Source organism: Juglans microcarpa x Juglans regia, chromosome 2S (genome assembly GCF_004785595.1).
Source record: "Juglans microcarpa x Juglans regia isolate MS1-56 chromosome 2S, Jm3101_v1.0, whole genome shotgun sequence".
NCBI classification, from domain to species: domain Eukaryota; kingdom Viridiplantae; phylum Streptophyta; class Magnoliopsida; order Fagales; family Juglandaceae; genus Juglans; species Juglans microcarpa x Juglans regia.
In genome coordinates, this window is record NC_054597.1 from 17,731,566 (window position 1) to 17,750,099 (window position 18,534).

General features: G+C 32.9%; 1 protein-coding gene across 2 annotated transcripts; it reads left to right on the forward strand.

Annotated features, from left to right (window-relative positions):
• The first annotated feature begins 748 nt into the window (after nucleotides 1–748).
• Nucleotides 749–17,946, forward strand: LOC121251825 (protein LIGHT-DEPENDENT SHORT HYPOCOTYLS 10-like). Of its 2 annotated transcripts, XM_041151196.1 has the most exons (3): nucleotides 749–913; nucleotides 2,900–3,489; nucleotides 17,696–17,946. In XM_041151196.1, the coding sequence occupies exon 2, from the start codon at nucleotides 2,946–2,948 to the stop codon at nucleotides 3,465–3,467; it is 522 nt and encodes a 173-aa protein (XP_041007130.1). In that variant the 5' UTR covers nucleotides 749–913; nucleotides 2,900–2,945; the 3' UTR covers nucleotides 3,468–3,489; nucleotides 17,696–17,946. The 2 variants fall into 2 exon arrangements, with proteins under 2 accessions (XP_041007130.1, XP_041007129.1); XM_041151195.1 differs by lacking the exon at nucleotides 749–913 and having other exon boundaries at nucleotides 2,772–3,489.
• Nucleotides 17,947–18,534: the final 588 nt, after the last annotated feature.

The following is an 18,534-nucleotide window of genomic DNA, read 5'->3' on the forward strand; positions in this document are numbered from 1 at the left end:
CCTTCCCCAATATTGCTGATCTCATGGGTAATCCTGCTCTGGGTTTTCTCATCTCCCTTTTGTTTGGCCCATTGATTTCATGCGCCGCATGTATTCAGCATCTTTGACTTGTAGATCTAGTTGTGCCATACATTTTTCTTTATATATTGCATTCTCAATAGGGAAATGCTTCGAATAGTAGTATCTCCTTAGCATCTATATAGATTGCCTCGATCCTATTCTCTTCACCCATGTAATTGGCTCGGGTATGTTAATTATGAATAGTTACCAAGTCACCCGTATGCAAGATATCTTTAGTGCAGGAGAGGTTGGTAAGTATAAGTGGATAAAGCAATGCAAAGCTGTAAAGTAAATAGACGTACGTGGGAAACGGTACAAATTGCAAGTTAATTATTTACTACTAAAAATTAAAAGTAAACTTGGAATATTGAATAGCTAGCTGGAAAACATCAAGAGCAAAGACAAAAGACTGAGCAATTAAAAAACAGATCATCTGTGTAATGAGATTCTTCAAAAATGAACGTACGGGCGGGGCCGGTTTCCTTTTCGACGTGCACGTACGCGCTTCAATTCTACTGTGCCGCGCGAGATGGTCTCCGTCGTGGCAAGTCTTGGACATGAAATTAAAGTACATAAAATCTATTTAGTTTCATCTTTTAATTTAACGTGGCATGAGCAGGCGGTATAACCGCGCGGGGAGGGCCTTAAAAGATCATCCGAAGATCAGTAAGAAACAATTCCACCTAATGTTATGATATCTGGACAGAAGTCCTCCACAGACAATCTCTGTGTGCGTTTGTGTGGAGATCAGAGAGACAGAGAGAGATTGCTTTAATCGTTCGTCCTCGCGAGTTCATATGCGTCCGGCCAATCCGAGTTCGTTCTCACAAGTCAAAACAGATTAGACATTCGGGTTAGAGATTCAGAAACTTTTGCCTGAAGAAATTAGAATTAACATTTTAGTGTAGATAAAGCAATTTTATATTCACTTAATTTTCTCTCATTTTGTTTCCCAATGTTTAGTAAATTTATGGGGTACGCGAGATGATCAGGGTATTCAGCTCTATTTAAGATTTGAAGCAGTTTCCTCGTACTTGGAATTAATTAAAAACTTGTTTTGTTGGATTCGTACTTGATAGCTATAGATACGCGGTTAAGTTCACTTCTCATGATTGACCTCATGGCTAGAAGGAAGTTGTAGCCAGTAGTTTTGACCTCCGCAGATAAGTGTTTTGACGATGATAATAATTAATAAAAAAAGGCATTTTGTTCCTCTAGTCACGCCTTATATACTATATCTGTAGATTCACTATCAAGAAGGAAAAAAACTACAGTTCAAACTATCTGATTTTGTCTTCTGTAAAGCATCTTAGATGATTTGTGCTACATATATTATGTGCATGGTTGGGATCGAGATATTCTAGCTAGCGTTGTCCACGTTGAAATCTCTTTGACCTCAGGGTTATGGAAGGACGTTGCTGTAGTTGGTTGACAGGTTGGATCCGTATCTACAGACGACACGGCAAAGATAAAATGGTTATTTTCTTTATGATATAAGGTTGTGAGAGATAACAGTACTAGGGCTTGAGAATTTCAACAACAGTTGCGAGTTTCCAGGTTTGGAGAGTTACTGCCATACAGTTGCGAGTTTCTAATTTGATTTTTCTTTCATAAAAACCCTCAAAGAGCTCAATACCCATGAAGTTTGGAATAACAAAGATTTTGTATTTCTACTTAATTTGAGTAGGGCTTGAGCTGTGGAGTGAGTTATTCTGCTGCACTACTGTGCAGTCGGTAACCAACTGCTGAGTTTCCCACAGCTAACACACACACACACATATCTGGCCATATAAGAAGATCAGTGGCAAGTGTGATTATTGTTTAAATATATAAGAACCAGTGATATTCTTCGTGCTTATTGGTCATTTACATTGTGCTGCTACATACTGGGTAGGGTTAATTTGGGTGTTTATATATATATATATATATATATATTGCTCTTTCGGTCTGGTAATTCTTGGAAATCTCACACTTTCTGTTTGTAAAAATATATAAAACTCTCTCTACAGATAGTTAATGTCATTTTCTTACCAAACTTCAAACTGAGCAAATAATTAATGTTTCTTCATCAGATAAGGGCATTTTAACTTAATGGGTTGGACTTCTGCTGCACTTTCATGATGTCGACGAAACCACCAGTATCTAGAAAGAAATAAAGGAACACAGCGACATTATTGCCAGCTCTCACATGCTAGCTAGCTGCACTTTCATCACATTTTTGGGCCATAATTGCTGGGACTCCAAAAAGGGCTTGCATGAGGGGGGATGTATGCAAATGGAAACGAATGATCATCAAAGACAAAAAGATTAAAAAAAAAAGAAAAAGAAAAAGAAAAGGAGAAACATGAAAAAATTGGAGTCTGTACGTACGATTCTTGACAGTTCTGGGCGTTCCCAATTAGGACGTACAGCTACCTCTCTCCTTGAATAAAGTAACAGTACTTAGCCTTACATATATATATATATATATATATATATATATATACAAAATGGTTTCCCATGCAATACGTACGTACTGTCTGGGGGTAATAATGGTACGTAAATGTGCTGTTGTTTTAATTCAATTATTGAGGCTTGATCGGGTTAACAACATACCATATTATATATATATATATATATATTGTATGCTTAAACAGGAAGTTTATACTTATTGCTGATTTTTTCTATTTAATAATATTCAGAATTAGTACATGAAGTGAACAGAAAGCAACTCATATGGCCCATGGCATGTCTACTCAATAGCCTCATGATGTGATTATCTTCATCTTTCTCCGCTTTGTATTCCTATTCCTTTCACCCACATGATTGGTTTTCTTACTTCTTTTTTTTTTTTTTTTAGCTTCACTAAAATCAATCCTTCCAATCTTCATTCATTAATCCTGAAGATGTCTAGCGGGAAGAATTTTGCAGAAGGATCATCAAGCTCTCCCAGTGATCACCAGCACCAGCAGCAAACAATACCAAGCCGTTATGAGTCGCAAAAAAGAAGGGACTGGAACACCTTTGGGCAGTACCTAAAGAACCAAAGGCCCCCAATTCCACTCTCCCAGTGCAGTTACAACCATGTGTTGGACTTTCTTCGATATCTTGACCAGTTTGGAAAGACCAAAGTTCACCTCCAAGGGTGTATATTTTATGGACAGCCGGAGCCACCTTCACCTTGTACCTGCCCACTTAGACAAGCTTGGGGAAGCCTAGATTCCCTCATTGGGCGGCTTAGAGCTGCTTATGAAGAGAACGGAGGCTCAATAGAAACAAATCCCTTTGCTAACAGCGCGATCAGGGTTTATCTTCGAGAGGTAAGGGAGTGTCAAGCTAAAGCAAGGGGGATCCCATATAAGAAGAAAAAGAAGAATACTAGTCAAAGCAAGGGAAATGAAGAGAGTTCTACTACGCACTTCTCTTGATTCGTGTCGCCAAATCAATGTGGTAATTTCTATACATATATATACATATATTTCTGATCCATTGTTTTAGTTTTCTATTAATAATGTTTGTTGCAGAGAGGAGTACTAATCAATTGCTGGTACTAAACTCATTAATCCATTTTTCACAATAGCATGACAAAAAATGTATAGATTTGGACTTTAGAAATTAGTACTATGCATGTGAAACTACAAATTTATTTTTGCAACCCAAATTATCTTACCTTCAAATTTCTAACACCCCCCTAACAAAAAATGGTATAATCACCAATATATATATATATATATATATATATATATATATAAGATTGTAATTAAATATGGTACTAGTCCTTAGGATGGAGTTGAGCTCAGTAACTCTATATTCAAAGTAGACATTTATAAAGATTGGCATATTGTTTTCGTGTTCAACTTGTGATGAATGCTTTCTCTTCCCTCTCCCCTCTATCTTTCTTGAAACATTATGCAGTAACTCTGAGTTTATGGTGCATCAGTTAAATCAAATATTAATTGAATCTTAACATTTTCCCTAGTTTAGCTCCTTTTAGATTATGTTGATTTTGCGCTTGATGGTGTGAATTAATGGGTTGAGTGAGATATTTATAGTTTCAATCTTATATTTTCCTGATTCAAGAAATTAAGCATAAGTTATGTAGCGAAACAAATCATGACTATTTAAGTTTCAAGTAGCAATCATCTGTTGATCTAAATCTATATACTAATTTCTTCTGGCGCTTTAGTGCATAATATGTGTATATATATATATGCAAAGAAAATATTTATATTCTGAATCTTCATTGTTTTATCCCATTGTTTTATCCAAAACTGGATTTTGTGGTAAAGTAATTAAGTTATTTTGTTCAAATGGGATTTGTTAACGAATTGGTTCTTGATCTACTAGCTGCTTTATATATATATATATATATATATATATATGTCTAATTGTTGAATCTTGCATGTTACTACCGGCTCTTAATGGAGAAATTTGACATGATTTACATACAAATTGAGACCAATCTATGTATAAATTAAGTTGGTAGCTAGCTAGATTGGATATATAGAAATCCAGCTTGGCATTGAATTAGTATTCTTAGCGTTAAAATGCATTAATGCAAGTACTCATCATGTATTTATTATATATGCTCCTTCGAAAATTCTAGAACCATTAAATATATATATATATATATATATATACTTAATTAGTTCAATCTAGACACAAATTAAATAGATGCATTAATGCTTATATATGGAGTAATATATATTTAATGAGTATATATGGAAGATTCTGCATGTGTATTAATTTTCAACACTTCCCCATAATCACTTTCTTAACAAATATATATAATGAGTTTGATCTTAGGATACGAAAGTCTTTTTTTCTTAAATTTGACACAACCCTTGCTTTATAATTTCAAACGTTATATATCATATTCTTGATTGAGTTTATTCTTATTAATTGTGACGTCATTTAACTCCAAATTTCACATTCTTTTGCAACAACTAATTATAACAAGCTAATTCCATGTTTGATCCTTTTCCTATATATCATGTCAATCGATCTCTTCGATCTTTCGTTATCTCTTCATCCAATTCTTCTTGTTTTCCCGCATCTTCGAAGCTTTTTGATTCGATGGCAAACTCCTATGTCGTGTTCAATTTTTGCGTGCTTCTCGATCGGATACAATTTTGGTGAGGATATTTTCGAACTGGAAATTGAATATTCTGATTGAGCCATTTCATGTGACTATATATGGAGACCGGAGCTTCTGTACTTCAATTCTACAGCCGGCTGGAGTGTTTTCAGCATTTCAACAATATATATATATATATATATGTATGTATGTATATACATATATATATAATTAGGAGACTCCTAATAAATTAGTTTCTTCTCCTTCAAATCTCCATAAATTTCCTCACTGAAATAGCATCTCGGCCAACAGTTAACTGGCCTTTACTTCTGATATTATATAAAAATTCTGTCTTTTGTCAATTAATTGTAGCAAACAAATTATAGTACATCTCCCTTAATTTTATCACTCAGATTAGTCTCTTTTTGTGAGGAATGTGAGAATAACAAATGCTAGCTACAATGTAATGATCGACCAGGCTCAATGATTCAAAAGTCAGATTATTGATCATTTTTATTGGGTCTAAATTATATTTAATGGATCATATTGAATAAGCCAATAAGCGATAAATTATTGAGGTTGACTAGGATTTTTAATTAATTAGGTTCAATAATTAGGTTAAATCTCATTTATTATTTATTGAACGAGCTAGTTAAACTTCTTTTAGAATTTAAAGATCAGCCACTAGAAATTTATTTTAATTTAAAATTATCACTGATTGAAGTCCCATACACAGTCTCAGTCACTACCAATTCTACATTGAATGAATTATTAGATCATGTTTTTAGATTCAAACATTCTTTTTGAATGATCGTGACCGAGTCCAACTCGAACTCAAACTCATCGGCACCCTCTCCCAAATCTCTCTCTATATATCTCCATTCCATTTGTTATTTAGAAAAAATAATAAAGCTCCATAAGTGCAGCGACCGAACCCAAGATACCCAATCCAGCACTGTGCGTGTCCCACATTCAGCACGCCAATAGCCAACTGCCTCATTCCTCTCACAACATCCCTTACATTTTCTATTTCCTTCTAGTTCACGTGATTGATTTCATGCTAGAAATATTGGATTAACGCTGCGAGGTAAATAACATGATCATACCCTTACACGTATGTATGGTAAACGACATGTCTTTTATAAAAGTATTATACATGTACGCCCTCCATTGGGGAACGAGGTGTTACAGTTGGTATCAGAGTTCAGTTCAAAAGATTTTGTAGACTTTTCAAAATAAAATAGAATTAAACTTTTTGCAAAAATAGAAAAACTTTTTACAAGGAAAAATGAATTTTGAAAATTGAGAGTGGAAAAAAAAATCTAGGCCAATGTGTCCTTTGGGCATGTCCTGAGTAAGGATTTTTTATTTTTTTTAACTTTTACTATTTATTGTGTTAATGAAAATTAAGAATAATAAATTTTAGATACATGCATGTCAAAATGTGCACCTACTTATACATGAAATGGTTTTAGCGTATAAAGTAAGGAAGTTTCTAAATATGACGTCAGGTACCTTTGGTTTTAAGATTGATGATGCATCTTATTCATGAGGGAATAGTCTTATATTTTGTAGAGTTTTATTTGAAGAAATTAGGAATGAATTTAGTGGGTTTTGAAGTTATGACATAGAATTTATGTATGGTGTATGGTATTTCATGATGATTGGTGGTACTCTTATGTTCTATAGGGAATGTGATCTTATCCCCAAGTACGAGTTGTAAGATTTAGGACTCGAACTTTGGAAAGGTTTAGGTTATGATTTATTAAGGTTATTATTTTAGGTGGAGAAATTTATTATTATTATTTCATGTGAAGAGTTTTATTTATGTGAAGATCGTTAGTTACTATTGTATGTACAATTAAGATAATTGTTGGATGAATTTATCAATCACATTGTTAAGGTTGATATTTGTTTAGGCTTGAATTCAATTTAGAGTGCATGATGGTTGACACATAGCGTGCTAATGTATACAACTAAAGGATTAGTGAGGCATTGGACCAAAATATGAGACAATCGGAATTTCTAAATATTAGGTTTGACTAAATGATTGAAGAGTAAAGAGATATGGAAAGCATGTGGCGGATAAGTATGTAAGTTATCTGAGGTCTAGCAAATTTTGAAAACGGAATTGTTATAAGAAGGGGAGTTTGTAACGACCCGGTCCAATAATTCTAAATTAGGCCTAAATTATATTTAATGGGCCATATTGGATAACCCCACAAGCGATAAATTATTGAAATTTATATGAGCTAACTAGGTTAAATCTCATTTATTATTTATTGAATGAGTTAGACTCCTTTTAGAATTTAAAAATGGGCCATTAGAAATTTATTTTAATTTAAAATATCACTGATTGAAGTCCCCTCTGCAGTCTCAATCACTGTCAATCCTATATCAAATGAACTATTAAATCATATTTTTATATTCAAACTCTCTTCTTGAATGATCGCGACCGAGTCCTACTCGAACTCAAACTCATCGACACTCTCTCTGAAATATCTCTATATATCTCTATTCCTTGTGTTATTTAGAAAAAAACCATAAACCTCCGTAAGTACAGTAGCCGAACCCAATATACCCAATCCAACACCGTGCGTGTCCCACATTCACCACACCAATAGCCAACTACCTCATTCCTCTCACAACATCTCTCACGTTTTCTCTCTCCTTTTAGTTCACGTAATTGATTTCATGTCGAAAATATTGGATTAACACTGTAAGGTAAGTAAAATGATCATACCCTTACACGTATGTACAGTAAATGACATGTATTTTATAAAAGTTTATGCATGTATGCCCTTCATTGGGGAACGGGGTGTTACATACAACAAATTAATGTTGAAGCGTCAAACAAATGATTTGGTAACAGTTCAAGTTTCAATTGGAACCTTATTCTTAATTAGATCCTTTCGGCAGGACAAGTACTAGTACCACTACTCATATATGTACTGTGAAATTATTCTAATTTTTCTGGAGTATAGTCAATTTGACCAAAAATAATCGCTGGAAAAGTCAATTTCATATACGCGTTGTGATCATAGCCCCTTCAAATAACATTCTTGATACGAGTACTGTTTCATAGCCAGTACTTCCAATGATCTTGATTCTACTGTCACTTTGCTTTTCAGAAAGGCTTCTCATCTTTTGAATATATGTTTGAAATTTTTCCTAATTCTCCTTCAAAGCATACAACACTATCTTCTAGAATTGTAAAATTTCGACCAAAGTTGTTCTATAATGTCAGTTATCTATCAGTCATTACTACAGTATCACACTACAATAAAATGAAGTTGGAGCGGAAAATCTTCAACTTTCTTTAGGTTAGAGTACTTCATTGCCCGCCTTGAAACCATTATAACTCCATAACAATGTGAAACAGCATTAACATAATAAGACCAATTAAGGAAATGCCAAAGTAGTTAACTAGCTAGCTAGCTAGGTATTATAATAAAGATATCATCAAAATACTAGGCCATCACAAAGATTGATCGTACGTAAAGGTAGTGATCTTGATCTAGATCAGATCAATAAGGAACTTCTCTTCCTATAGATTCAACTATTTCAACAATTTTAAAGGTGAATATAGGGTTATATGACATGCATGGTAAGTGTACTAACAAAGTTGCTAGGCTAGTATATATATGAACCCTTTCTTTACTAGATATTTTTCTGATCTAGTTTTTCGTAGTAAATGCAATAACTTTTACAAGTATCATATATCATAGATGAGAGCCAAGTACGTACATATGTAGTATCATATGCCACTTGATTTTGGGTATGTTAAACGGTATATATCACTCCTACCGAGCTAGTCTAATATCTTTGTGTTCATAAGCATATTATATATAATTAACCCCTAAGTTAGCTTCAACTTTTCAGCACTTTTGGTCACGTCTTCTTCTTTAGTTTTTTACGAACTCGATCGTATCATGATCACCCTCTACTTGACCTGATCTGGATAGTTAAGCTATCAAAGCTAGGGGTTAATAACTTATGAATTATCACAAGATTATTATATATTAATTGTTATTTTATTAATGCATATTTCAAATCATATTTCTTGGATGTAGTTTCTAGCTAGCTAGGATATAAATCATGTAAATGAAAGATCAGAAACATACTTTAGGCATGAACGTGATTAAAATGAAATGGCAGCTTGCAATCCAATCTATATAAAAGCGTCATGCAAATAACTTGTTTATACATTGTTGCGCCATGGTTTGGCCTAGCTCCTCCTCTAATTCCCTGTGTATCTCATCACTTATACTAAAACTAGTTGTTTAAAAACTCAACAAACTATTTTGAACATCAAGCTAGGGATCGATCGCGAGTAATATAATTATTGAATAACCCTAGTGTTAGATATTTTGAATATTACAACGGTTGCTAGCTAGGAGACTTATGATCTTAATTTGTATCTACTCCGGCTCTAGTTATGAATAGCTGGCTCCAAGAACTATCTTCCCCTAACCTCATCCTATAATCTCGTCCCCTTTTGATGATCTTCTAGATGTCTTAGCAGTACTGCTAAAGTTTCCACCATAAGGTGAGGGCTTCTTCTAATGGGAAAAACTACCTTCCCTAGGAAACTAATTAGGGTATGTACTTTGATTAAGAGAAATTTTGAAAGATTTTGATCTGAGATGTTGGGCATTATATTCTGCAACTAAACCCCCCTCCACCCAAAAAAATCAATTAATTAAAGATGGTTTAGTCAAAGATGTTTTCATTCCAAAACATACAACATCTACATAATAAAAACAACTCAAAGTTTTCAAAAACAATAAAAGCTCAAAAAGCCATCTTCCAAATAATATTTTAAAAAATAATGATATAAAAAAATGACAGCAGCCACCCCAAGATTGTTGCTGCTACCTTGGGATAGCGCATAGGAGCCACAACGGGTGGTTTAATCTAGGCCATTCAAACTAGCCACCATAGGGTGGCCCATGCACCTCATGATGGTGGTCAGAGTACAGTGTAATTGGCAGCTAAGGGTGGCCCCATTTTGGCAGCTTCTAGTAGCCAAATGTTGCCATGGTCGACCCAAAATCAGGCTGTCCATTATCTGTGATCAACACCATTGGTGGTGGCTTAATCTAAGCACCCATGGTTGTAAGGCTATAGCCACCTGATGGTGGCTGGGTGGCAGCCACCACGAGGTGGCTGTGTTTTTTGTTTTTTACTTTATAAATTATTTATTGTATCATTCAAAAACTTTAAAATATTTTCACATCTGAATATGCTAGCTTTAATTGGGTGCCTTTTCTCTTTTAAAACGTTTTCAAAATATCATCTAAAAAAATTGTACACAACTATCTCCATAAATACTTTTACATTTCATGAAAACTTTCTTACATGCAACACTGTACTGTTTATTGTGTTTTGTGAAATTAGATAAACAAATTTGAATGATTTTCTTTTAGAATATGTCTTGTATAAAAGTCAATTGGTAATTTTGAACTTATTTGCATATACTTTTTTTTTTTTTTTTAATTTCTGTTTTGTAAAAGTTGTCTTGATTTTTATACTTTTATACTTTATACTATATTATTACTCTAGATTGATGCTTATAAGATTATATGATGAAATATGATTCTTTTTTAATCTTGAAAGATATTTAGATTGAATTTGAGAAAAAGTTTGAAAATTCTTGAAATGCTTTTGAAAAAAATGTTTACCAAACAATGCCTAGTTAAGGGCTCGTTTTGATGCTTGGAGTATCTTAGAATTATGTGAATAGTAATAAAATGTTCTATAAATGGTAGTGAAATATTTTGAATTAAGATGTTTTCATTGAGTTTTGAGAAATGAGAAAAAAAATATTGAATAAAAATATTTTAAAATTAAAAAATTGTTTGAGTATAATTTTTTAATAGTAATGCTAGATACAATCTTAGGGTATTGTAGAAGTCATTCACACCTCCTTTGAAAGCATGTGGGTTCACTATTAAAAAATAAATTTTTCATGCATACGGGTTCCAACTTTACCAACTTTTTTCAAAATGTGTGCATGAGGCTTGCATACCCAAGTGTAAATATTATTTCTCATTTTTACTTTGAAGTTTGAAAAAGTTGTATTGATTTTGGTGTTTTATTTTGAAGTTTGTAAAAGTTTTAATTATTAGATGAAAAAGTTGAAGATTTGAAATTGAAAGCATTTTGTATTTGAGTGTTGTTTGGGAAGGAAATTGTGAGAAATTTTGAGAAGTGTTGTGAATTTATCATCTCATCTTATTATCCAAACATACCCTAAGGGATTGTTTTGAAAACATATCTCATCTCATCTTAAAAATTTTCATAATTTCCTTTCCAAATATCACTCAAATACAGATATTTTTCAATTTCAACTTTTTTATCTAATTATTACGTAATCATTGCAACTTTCCCAAACCTCAAAAAAAAACATAACAAATAATTTAACTTTTTTAAATCACAAAACTAAAATAATATTAAAAAAAATATTCTAACAATATTTTAACTTTATAAATTTTTTATTTAACTTTTCTCTCTCCTTTCCCAAAACCTAATAAAACATCTAGATTTCTCATTAAGATCTTAACTCAAACTATTTTACTACTATTTACAGATTTCTCATCTCATCACATCTGATTCTCTATGCATCCTAAGTCTTGCTAGGTGGTATTCGTGAAAGACCGTTTGTCGCTTCACTACTCTATTCTGCAGCAAATTAAAGCACTTGTTTCCTCTTTTCAACTTAAGTGCATTTTGGCCCCTATTTCAATAATAAATTTTTTCTCCGTATTTTCTTGGGATATATGGGGCATTACAAGAATAATTAACAAGATGCAATTATATATGCTGATCGACAAAAGAAATTTGCATATATCCACACATATGATCAGTATCAATAAACCTTTTTTTTTTTATATAACCAAACAATCATTCATTGAAATTAAATAGAGTTCTTACAAATATTGATCTTATCAAGCCAAATAGCTTGACTTACAAAAGAAGGACAAAATCCCACCACATCTCAATATCATTGACACCTCATGCATGTCTTGCCAACTAATGAGCAGCTATATTACCCAATCGATTCACATGCAAGTCTTGAACTTCTTGAAAACTCCTAATCATCCTTCAAATATCTTTAAGTAGAAATTCAAAATCTGTTAGAACCTCAGATAGACAGAACCTCAGATAGATTATTCAGAGCATTAATAAGTATCAAACAATCTATTTCTAACAATAATTTTGGAACTCCTCATTGTGCACATAATTGAAGAGCCCTTAACAAAGTTGTTGCCTCAATAAATTCTGTAGAAGAAACTTCCCTCTCCACTTTGCTATAAGCTACTAAGACATTTCCTTTATGATCTCTAAGAATCACCCCAACCTCAGCTGATTGTTAATCCAAAAAGGTAGCTCCATTCACATTCAACTTCAAAAATCTTATAGGAGGTGGTTTCCAGCACACAACTTTGTTTATATCCTTATGAGAAATATCAAAAACTTGTATATGTTTATACTCTAACTGTAAAGAAACAGCATAATTAACCACTGCTCGATTTTGCAAAGAAACTTACTCATAAATGAATTTATTCCTTCTATACCAAAACCCCCAAACAATACATATAAATATGTTCAAAGCCTCCTCAAAGCCTCTATCTTAAGCCAAATTAGCCAAATCCCAAAAAGATAGTTCAACTTCCATAGTTCCCAGATGAGGAAAAAAATCCAGCCAAGTGTTTCTAACCTCTAAACAGTAAAAAATTGTATGAGCAGCATCTTCTCGATTTTGAGTACAGAAAACACAGAAATCATCTTCTAAAATATGCTTCCTCTTCAAAGTCTAATAGGTTGGCAACTTCTCTTGGCAAGCTTTCCATGTAAAAATCATCGTCTTTTTTGGTAACTTCAACTGCCCTAGACATTTCCAAAAAACTATTTCAGTTCTTTCCCTTGAATGCTACCCCACTGACTGAGTTTGACCCTATTGTAGCAATCTGTAAGCCCTCTTAACTGAGTAGGATCCACTATTCTCATGTACCTAAAACCAAGCATCATCAATACTTGTAAAAACATTCAACTGGCACTTTCCACCACCTAGTTTCCTCATCTATTAATGACTGCCTCTCAAATCTTCATCAACCTCTTGATGGACATCATTTATAGTACAATCTGGAATCTATGGGTCTTTAAAAACTCTGATAGGCTTACCATTCCCCACTCTTCACCTACATCCTCCCTTCAAATACTTGATAGCTTCCCAAATCTCCTTCCAAGCAAAAGATGACTTAATACCAACTTTTGCTTCAAACAAATTGTTATTAGGAAATTACCTGGCCTTATAAATTCTGTGTAAAAGAGACACCTCATTCCTTAAAAGTCTCCATCCCTATTTTCTTACGAGAGCCAAACTAAACAATCTTAAATCCTTAAACTTCATCCCTCCTTTCAACTAACCCAATGTATTTTATTCCCCTTATATTGATTTCCCCACCAGAAATTAGCCATCATCATCTCTAATTCATAACACAAAGATTTAGGGAACAAAAAGCAACTCATCAAATAAGTTGGTATGGACATTGCAGCAGCTTTAATAAGCACCTTCATTCTCCCTTGTGATAATAAATTTTCCTTCCACACTTGTAATTTATGCCACAACCTCTGTTTTATACCCGAAAAAGCTTGCTTTTTAGACCTACCCACCATAGGTGGATGGCCCAAATACTTCTCATACTATTGTGTAAAGCTACTACCCCACAACTGCATAATCTCAATTTTCAGATCCTCTTTAACATTCCTACTAAACACCATGGATGCCTTTTCTTTATTTGTACATTGGCCCGATGTTTTCTCATATTTATTCAGTAAAGAATGAATCTTTGCATTAGTAATCACATCAACCTTGCAAAAAATTACACTATCATCTGCAAACAACAAGTGATTGACCTAGGGGCTCCTCTACAAATATTAATATCTTCCACAACTTCCCTACCAACAATTCTTTTTAATAAAGAAATAAGACCTTCAATACTTAGAAGAAACAAGTAAGGAGACAAAAGATCTCCCTACCTGAGTCCTCTACTTGGGATTATAGGACCTTTTGGACAGCCATTTATAAGCACTGAAAAAGAAACTATTTTCACACATTGCATCACAATGTCAATAAACTTAATGAATTATTTGCACTCCATGAGTTTTGTCCGTATACTGATCAATGTTGCTTCACAATTATACATCATTCACATGCAAGGTACGTACCAAACTTGATCCTAACTGGAGTAATAATCTTTTTTATCTTAATCTTTATCATCCCCAATCACACTTGCATATGTGGCAAATTTCAAAGGCAATGCCATTTAAAATATTGTTGAGAGAAGAAGCCACTTAAAATGTGACACGTTATCATGTGTGATTGGAGATGATAAATATTAGAATGAAGAGTAGCATTGCTCTTCTAGCTAACTATTGTAGTTCATACATCACATTTTTTTTATTTCCACATCTTCAATCCTCTATCACATTGAATATAGTTTGCTACCTTGCTTCTCAATAATATCTTTGAATCCTTGAAAACAGAACTAGAAAGTTCTCTAGTTTTTGCCTTCGCAAAATATAACTCCCAAATAATTCTAGAACAACAGTCAATATATATGAAGATGAGCAGATTATATACATCAATGCACATCCAGAGGACTTCGCATCTTTCCACACACACACACGAAGATATATGAATTAAGTTCCAAGAATTAATTCTTTGCTCTCCATGAGCAGTATGATCTAAAGAGTGATCGATATTAGTACTCCCCAACTCATCATCATGTGCATCATTATTCACAAGGTTCCAAGCTTGACTTTAACACCGGAAATCGATTGAGCAAGTACTTTAATCTATTAAAAATTAGATTATAAAATCTAATTGTGTTGTAGTTGACCACTATAATATTCCTCATGAACTTAGGTTATCAATAATAGAAATGAATTATTGCAACGTCATAAGTACTTGATGAGAAAAGTGCTGTCTTCATATATCATGAATCTTAGTATGTGCATGTAATACAATATTTTGATTGCTTTTATCATAGATTCGGCCTAGTGCTAGTACTGCGACGGCCTTTTTCAAGATGAAAAAGATACTAATTTCGGTTGTCTTACTGACATGACTATGAAATATTGTATTTAGCTTCCAACCATTGCCATTTTCAACAACTACCAAAGTATCATGAAGAAATTAATACTTTGCCTGGCCTGTTCCTGATGACTGATCTATGTCAATACTTCCTAATTATTTACATTTGCAGCTTTGCACAATCGATCTGTACTAAAACTAACTATAGTATCTATATCAAGGATCAGTTATTATTTTTTTCAATTTGTTTTTATATGCAACCGCTACAATTATATATCAAGGTCTTAATTATTATTAACTATATACTGTGTTTTAGATCTACTAGCCTTGAATGGAAGAAGGGCAAGCAAAAACTGATTTTCCTCCACCATGCATATATGCATCATGTTCTGATTGCAGTTTGCAGTTTGCATGTTGGATTATTTGCTTTAATTAGTAGTCTTCACTTTTCTCAACATAGACAAACTTTTTAAGGGATGGAATTAAAACCTTCCTGCATGAAACGAAAATATAGAGAGTAGAAGAATGATTTGGTTTCTTACAAATTTAACAAGAAGGCTTATATAAGAGTCATTCGAGGCGCGCAATACTTTTCTTGGTTTAAGTTGTTGTCTTTCTTCTTTCTTGAATGACTTATTCCCTTTATTGTCTACATGATTCTTTTTCTCCTCTCTCGAATTGCACTTCTTCAATCATCTTTGAGATTTTAACTAAGATAGATTTGATTTATAATAGTCTCAACAAATTAATTTGTTCAGTATGCTTTAATCTTCTCTCGCTAGACTCCAATTAATTAGTAGCTAGACAACTCATCTGATTGATCTTCTGTTGCAGCATTAACTATATATGTCATTATATTTTTAAACAACTAATTTATCTAGCTAGGTTCTTTAATTTATAATGATCTTTTGATTTTAAGCTTCTCCTATATAATAAATATTCATGATATAATGATTAGCGACATTCTATGATTTTTAATTTCTGTATCAGTATGTAGCTTTGACTTATAATATTATTATTGCATGCCATGTTCTCCCCTTGAAAGTCCCACTGTAAATAAGTTTTTCAAGATTTTGTTCTGTATTTTTTCTCTAACAATTATAAGGAAAATAGTAGAAGATATTCCATTTTGTAGCTTTGAGAAAGATTTGGCACTATATATTGACCCTATTTGTTTCAAGTTTCTTTTTTTTCTTTTTTTTTTTGTGCATTTATTTAAGTTGATTCTCATTTGCAAGTTCCACTAAACCTTTCATGTCTATGATATCACATAGCCCTTTAGACAAAAGAAAGGTGTTTGCTTTAACCTTTCAAAATTTGTAATTTTCACGTTCAAAAATCCGAGTGACAAAAAGCAAAACACTAGATCAACTCTGCTAATTGCAAAGGATAATATATATATCTTCTTCTGCTACATTATTCTTGTTATAACATATCACACCCAAATAATATTTTCCAAACAATCTATGATACCACTTCATGCTGAGTTAGGATTAATGGAATGTTTAATTTGTAAAGTTATCTTATTTTGGTTTGGATATGTTTTAGAAAGAAAAAACTTAGGGCCCATTTGGATATAATGAGATGAAACCATCTCCATTCATCTCATCTCATCTCATCTCATCTAATTTCAACTAATAATCTCACTGCTATTCATAAATCATCTCATCTCATTATCTCAACTAGTTGAGTTGCTGCTATTTAACTAAAGTATGTTCTTTAATTTTGATGAATGATTATACTCGTATAACTATTTTACAACTAACAAATACGATAATGCCACTCAGATTTTATATAACCACTTACCATTTAAAATAGGGTTATAAACAGAGTAATTGTAAGGTTTTATTGTATCATTACTCAATTTCCAATGGTAAATATTGGTCCATGGAGTTTATCTTCAATAACAGTACTTTCATGATAATTCTAAAGATGGTCCGTTGGTGATTAGGAATGATAAAATTACTTGAGTAATTCTCATCAAGTGAAGAAATAGTTAAGATTTAAAGTCTGATGATGATCTTAATTAAGTACATCTTATTTAATTAACTAACTTTCCTGGCAATTAATATATATTCATAATCTCTTGCACTTGGTTTACACTTACTCACAATTTATTTTGTTGGTTCAATTAATAATATAGTCTTTATATATGAGTAAACGCACGCTCTACCCAATGATCGGTACGTAGTTGAAAACAGTCATTTACATGCATGATATGTAGTTGTATGTGGTAGTACTGCAGGGTTTTAATGTGCTGATGATCACAGCTTATTGATATATATATATATATATATATATATATATATATATAAGAGAGAGAGATTATATATGTATTAATAGTGCTACTGATGACTCCTGTTTTGATTTCCTTAATTTCTTGTACGTACGTCTCTCTTAATTTTTGTTTGTTAACAGGCGGCAGTGATCAGCTTGTGTGAACTTTCTGAACTTGTTATATTATTAACACCTTGCAGGGTCACGGGGGAAAAATTGAATCAGAAGGAGTGTTAAGAAGATGCTACTGCATGCATTGGAGTTTCGGTCGTCTTTACTTGGACCACATGAGTACGTACTCATTTTTAACCTTCGAGTTAATTAGGAAGTAATTCAGTACTGTTTGTGATCAGGCCTGCTGGTCTTGAAAGTCTGTCTATATTTCATTTACCTCTTGGGAATGTAAAAGCACTTACTATATATACTGCAAACCCGTAGCTCATGTATGTAACTCTCTCTCTCATCTCTCTCTCTCTCTCTCTCTCTCTCTCTCTCTATATATATATATTAATCCTCTTAAATGATCGATACAACGTGATCTTCAATATCCTAACTTAACCGGCCTGCACGTACATATGCATTTTCATTAATGTTAGCTCAAGCCTCGTGCGGTATAATATCATTAATTTACTACATTTAAGGTTTCTAGGATTGTGCTACGAACGTCCGTCCTTGTCATAATATTCCCAAAAGCTTCTTTTAATTGCATTTAGCGGAGACCTGATCAACCATATACTGCTTAAAGAAAAAAAATAAAAATAAAAATATATTGACTCGGATATATTATAGCATGCTGCATGATATAGGTACATTAGACTCCAACTATATTCTTACGGTTAAAGAAGAGACATTCATTAGGTGAAAGAGGGGATCGAATATTACCTTTAGAGTGCTAGGCATGATAACACTGTACGTTGTACTCTCTCATTTTATATGTCTAATTGGGATAATATTGTCCCAGTTACAAAGAGAAACCACATGATTTTTGTCTTTCTTTTCCATTCTATGACTTGAATTTTGCCTATCCTAAGGAATATAT

Coding starts and splice junctions, on each gene's coding strand:
- LOC121251825 (XM_041151195.1), top strand. CDS start 2,862: ATGATTGGTTTTCTTACTTCTTTTTTTTTTTTTTTTAGCTTCACTAAA.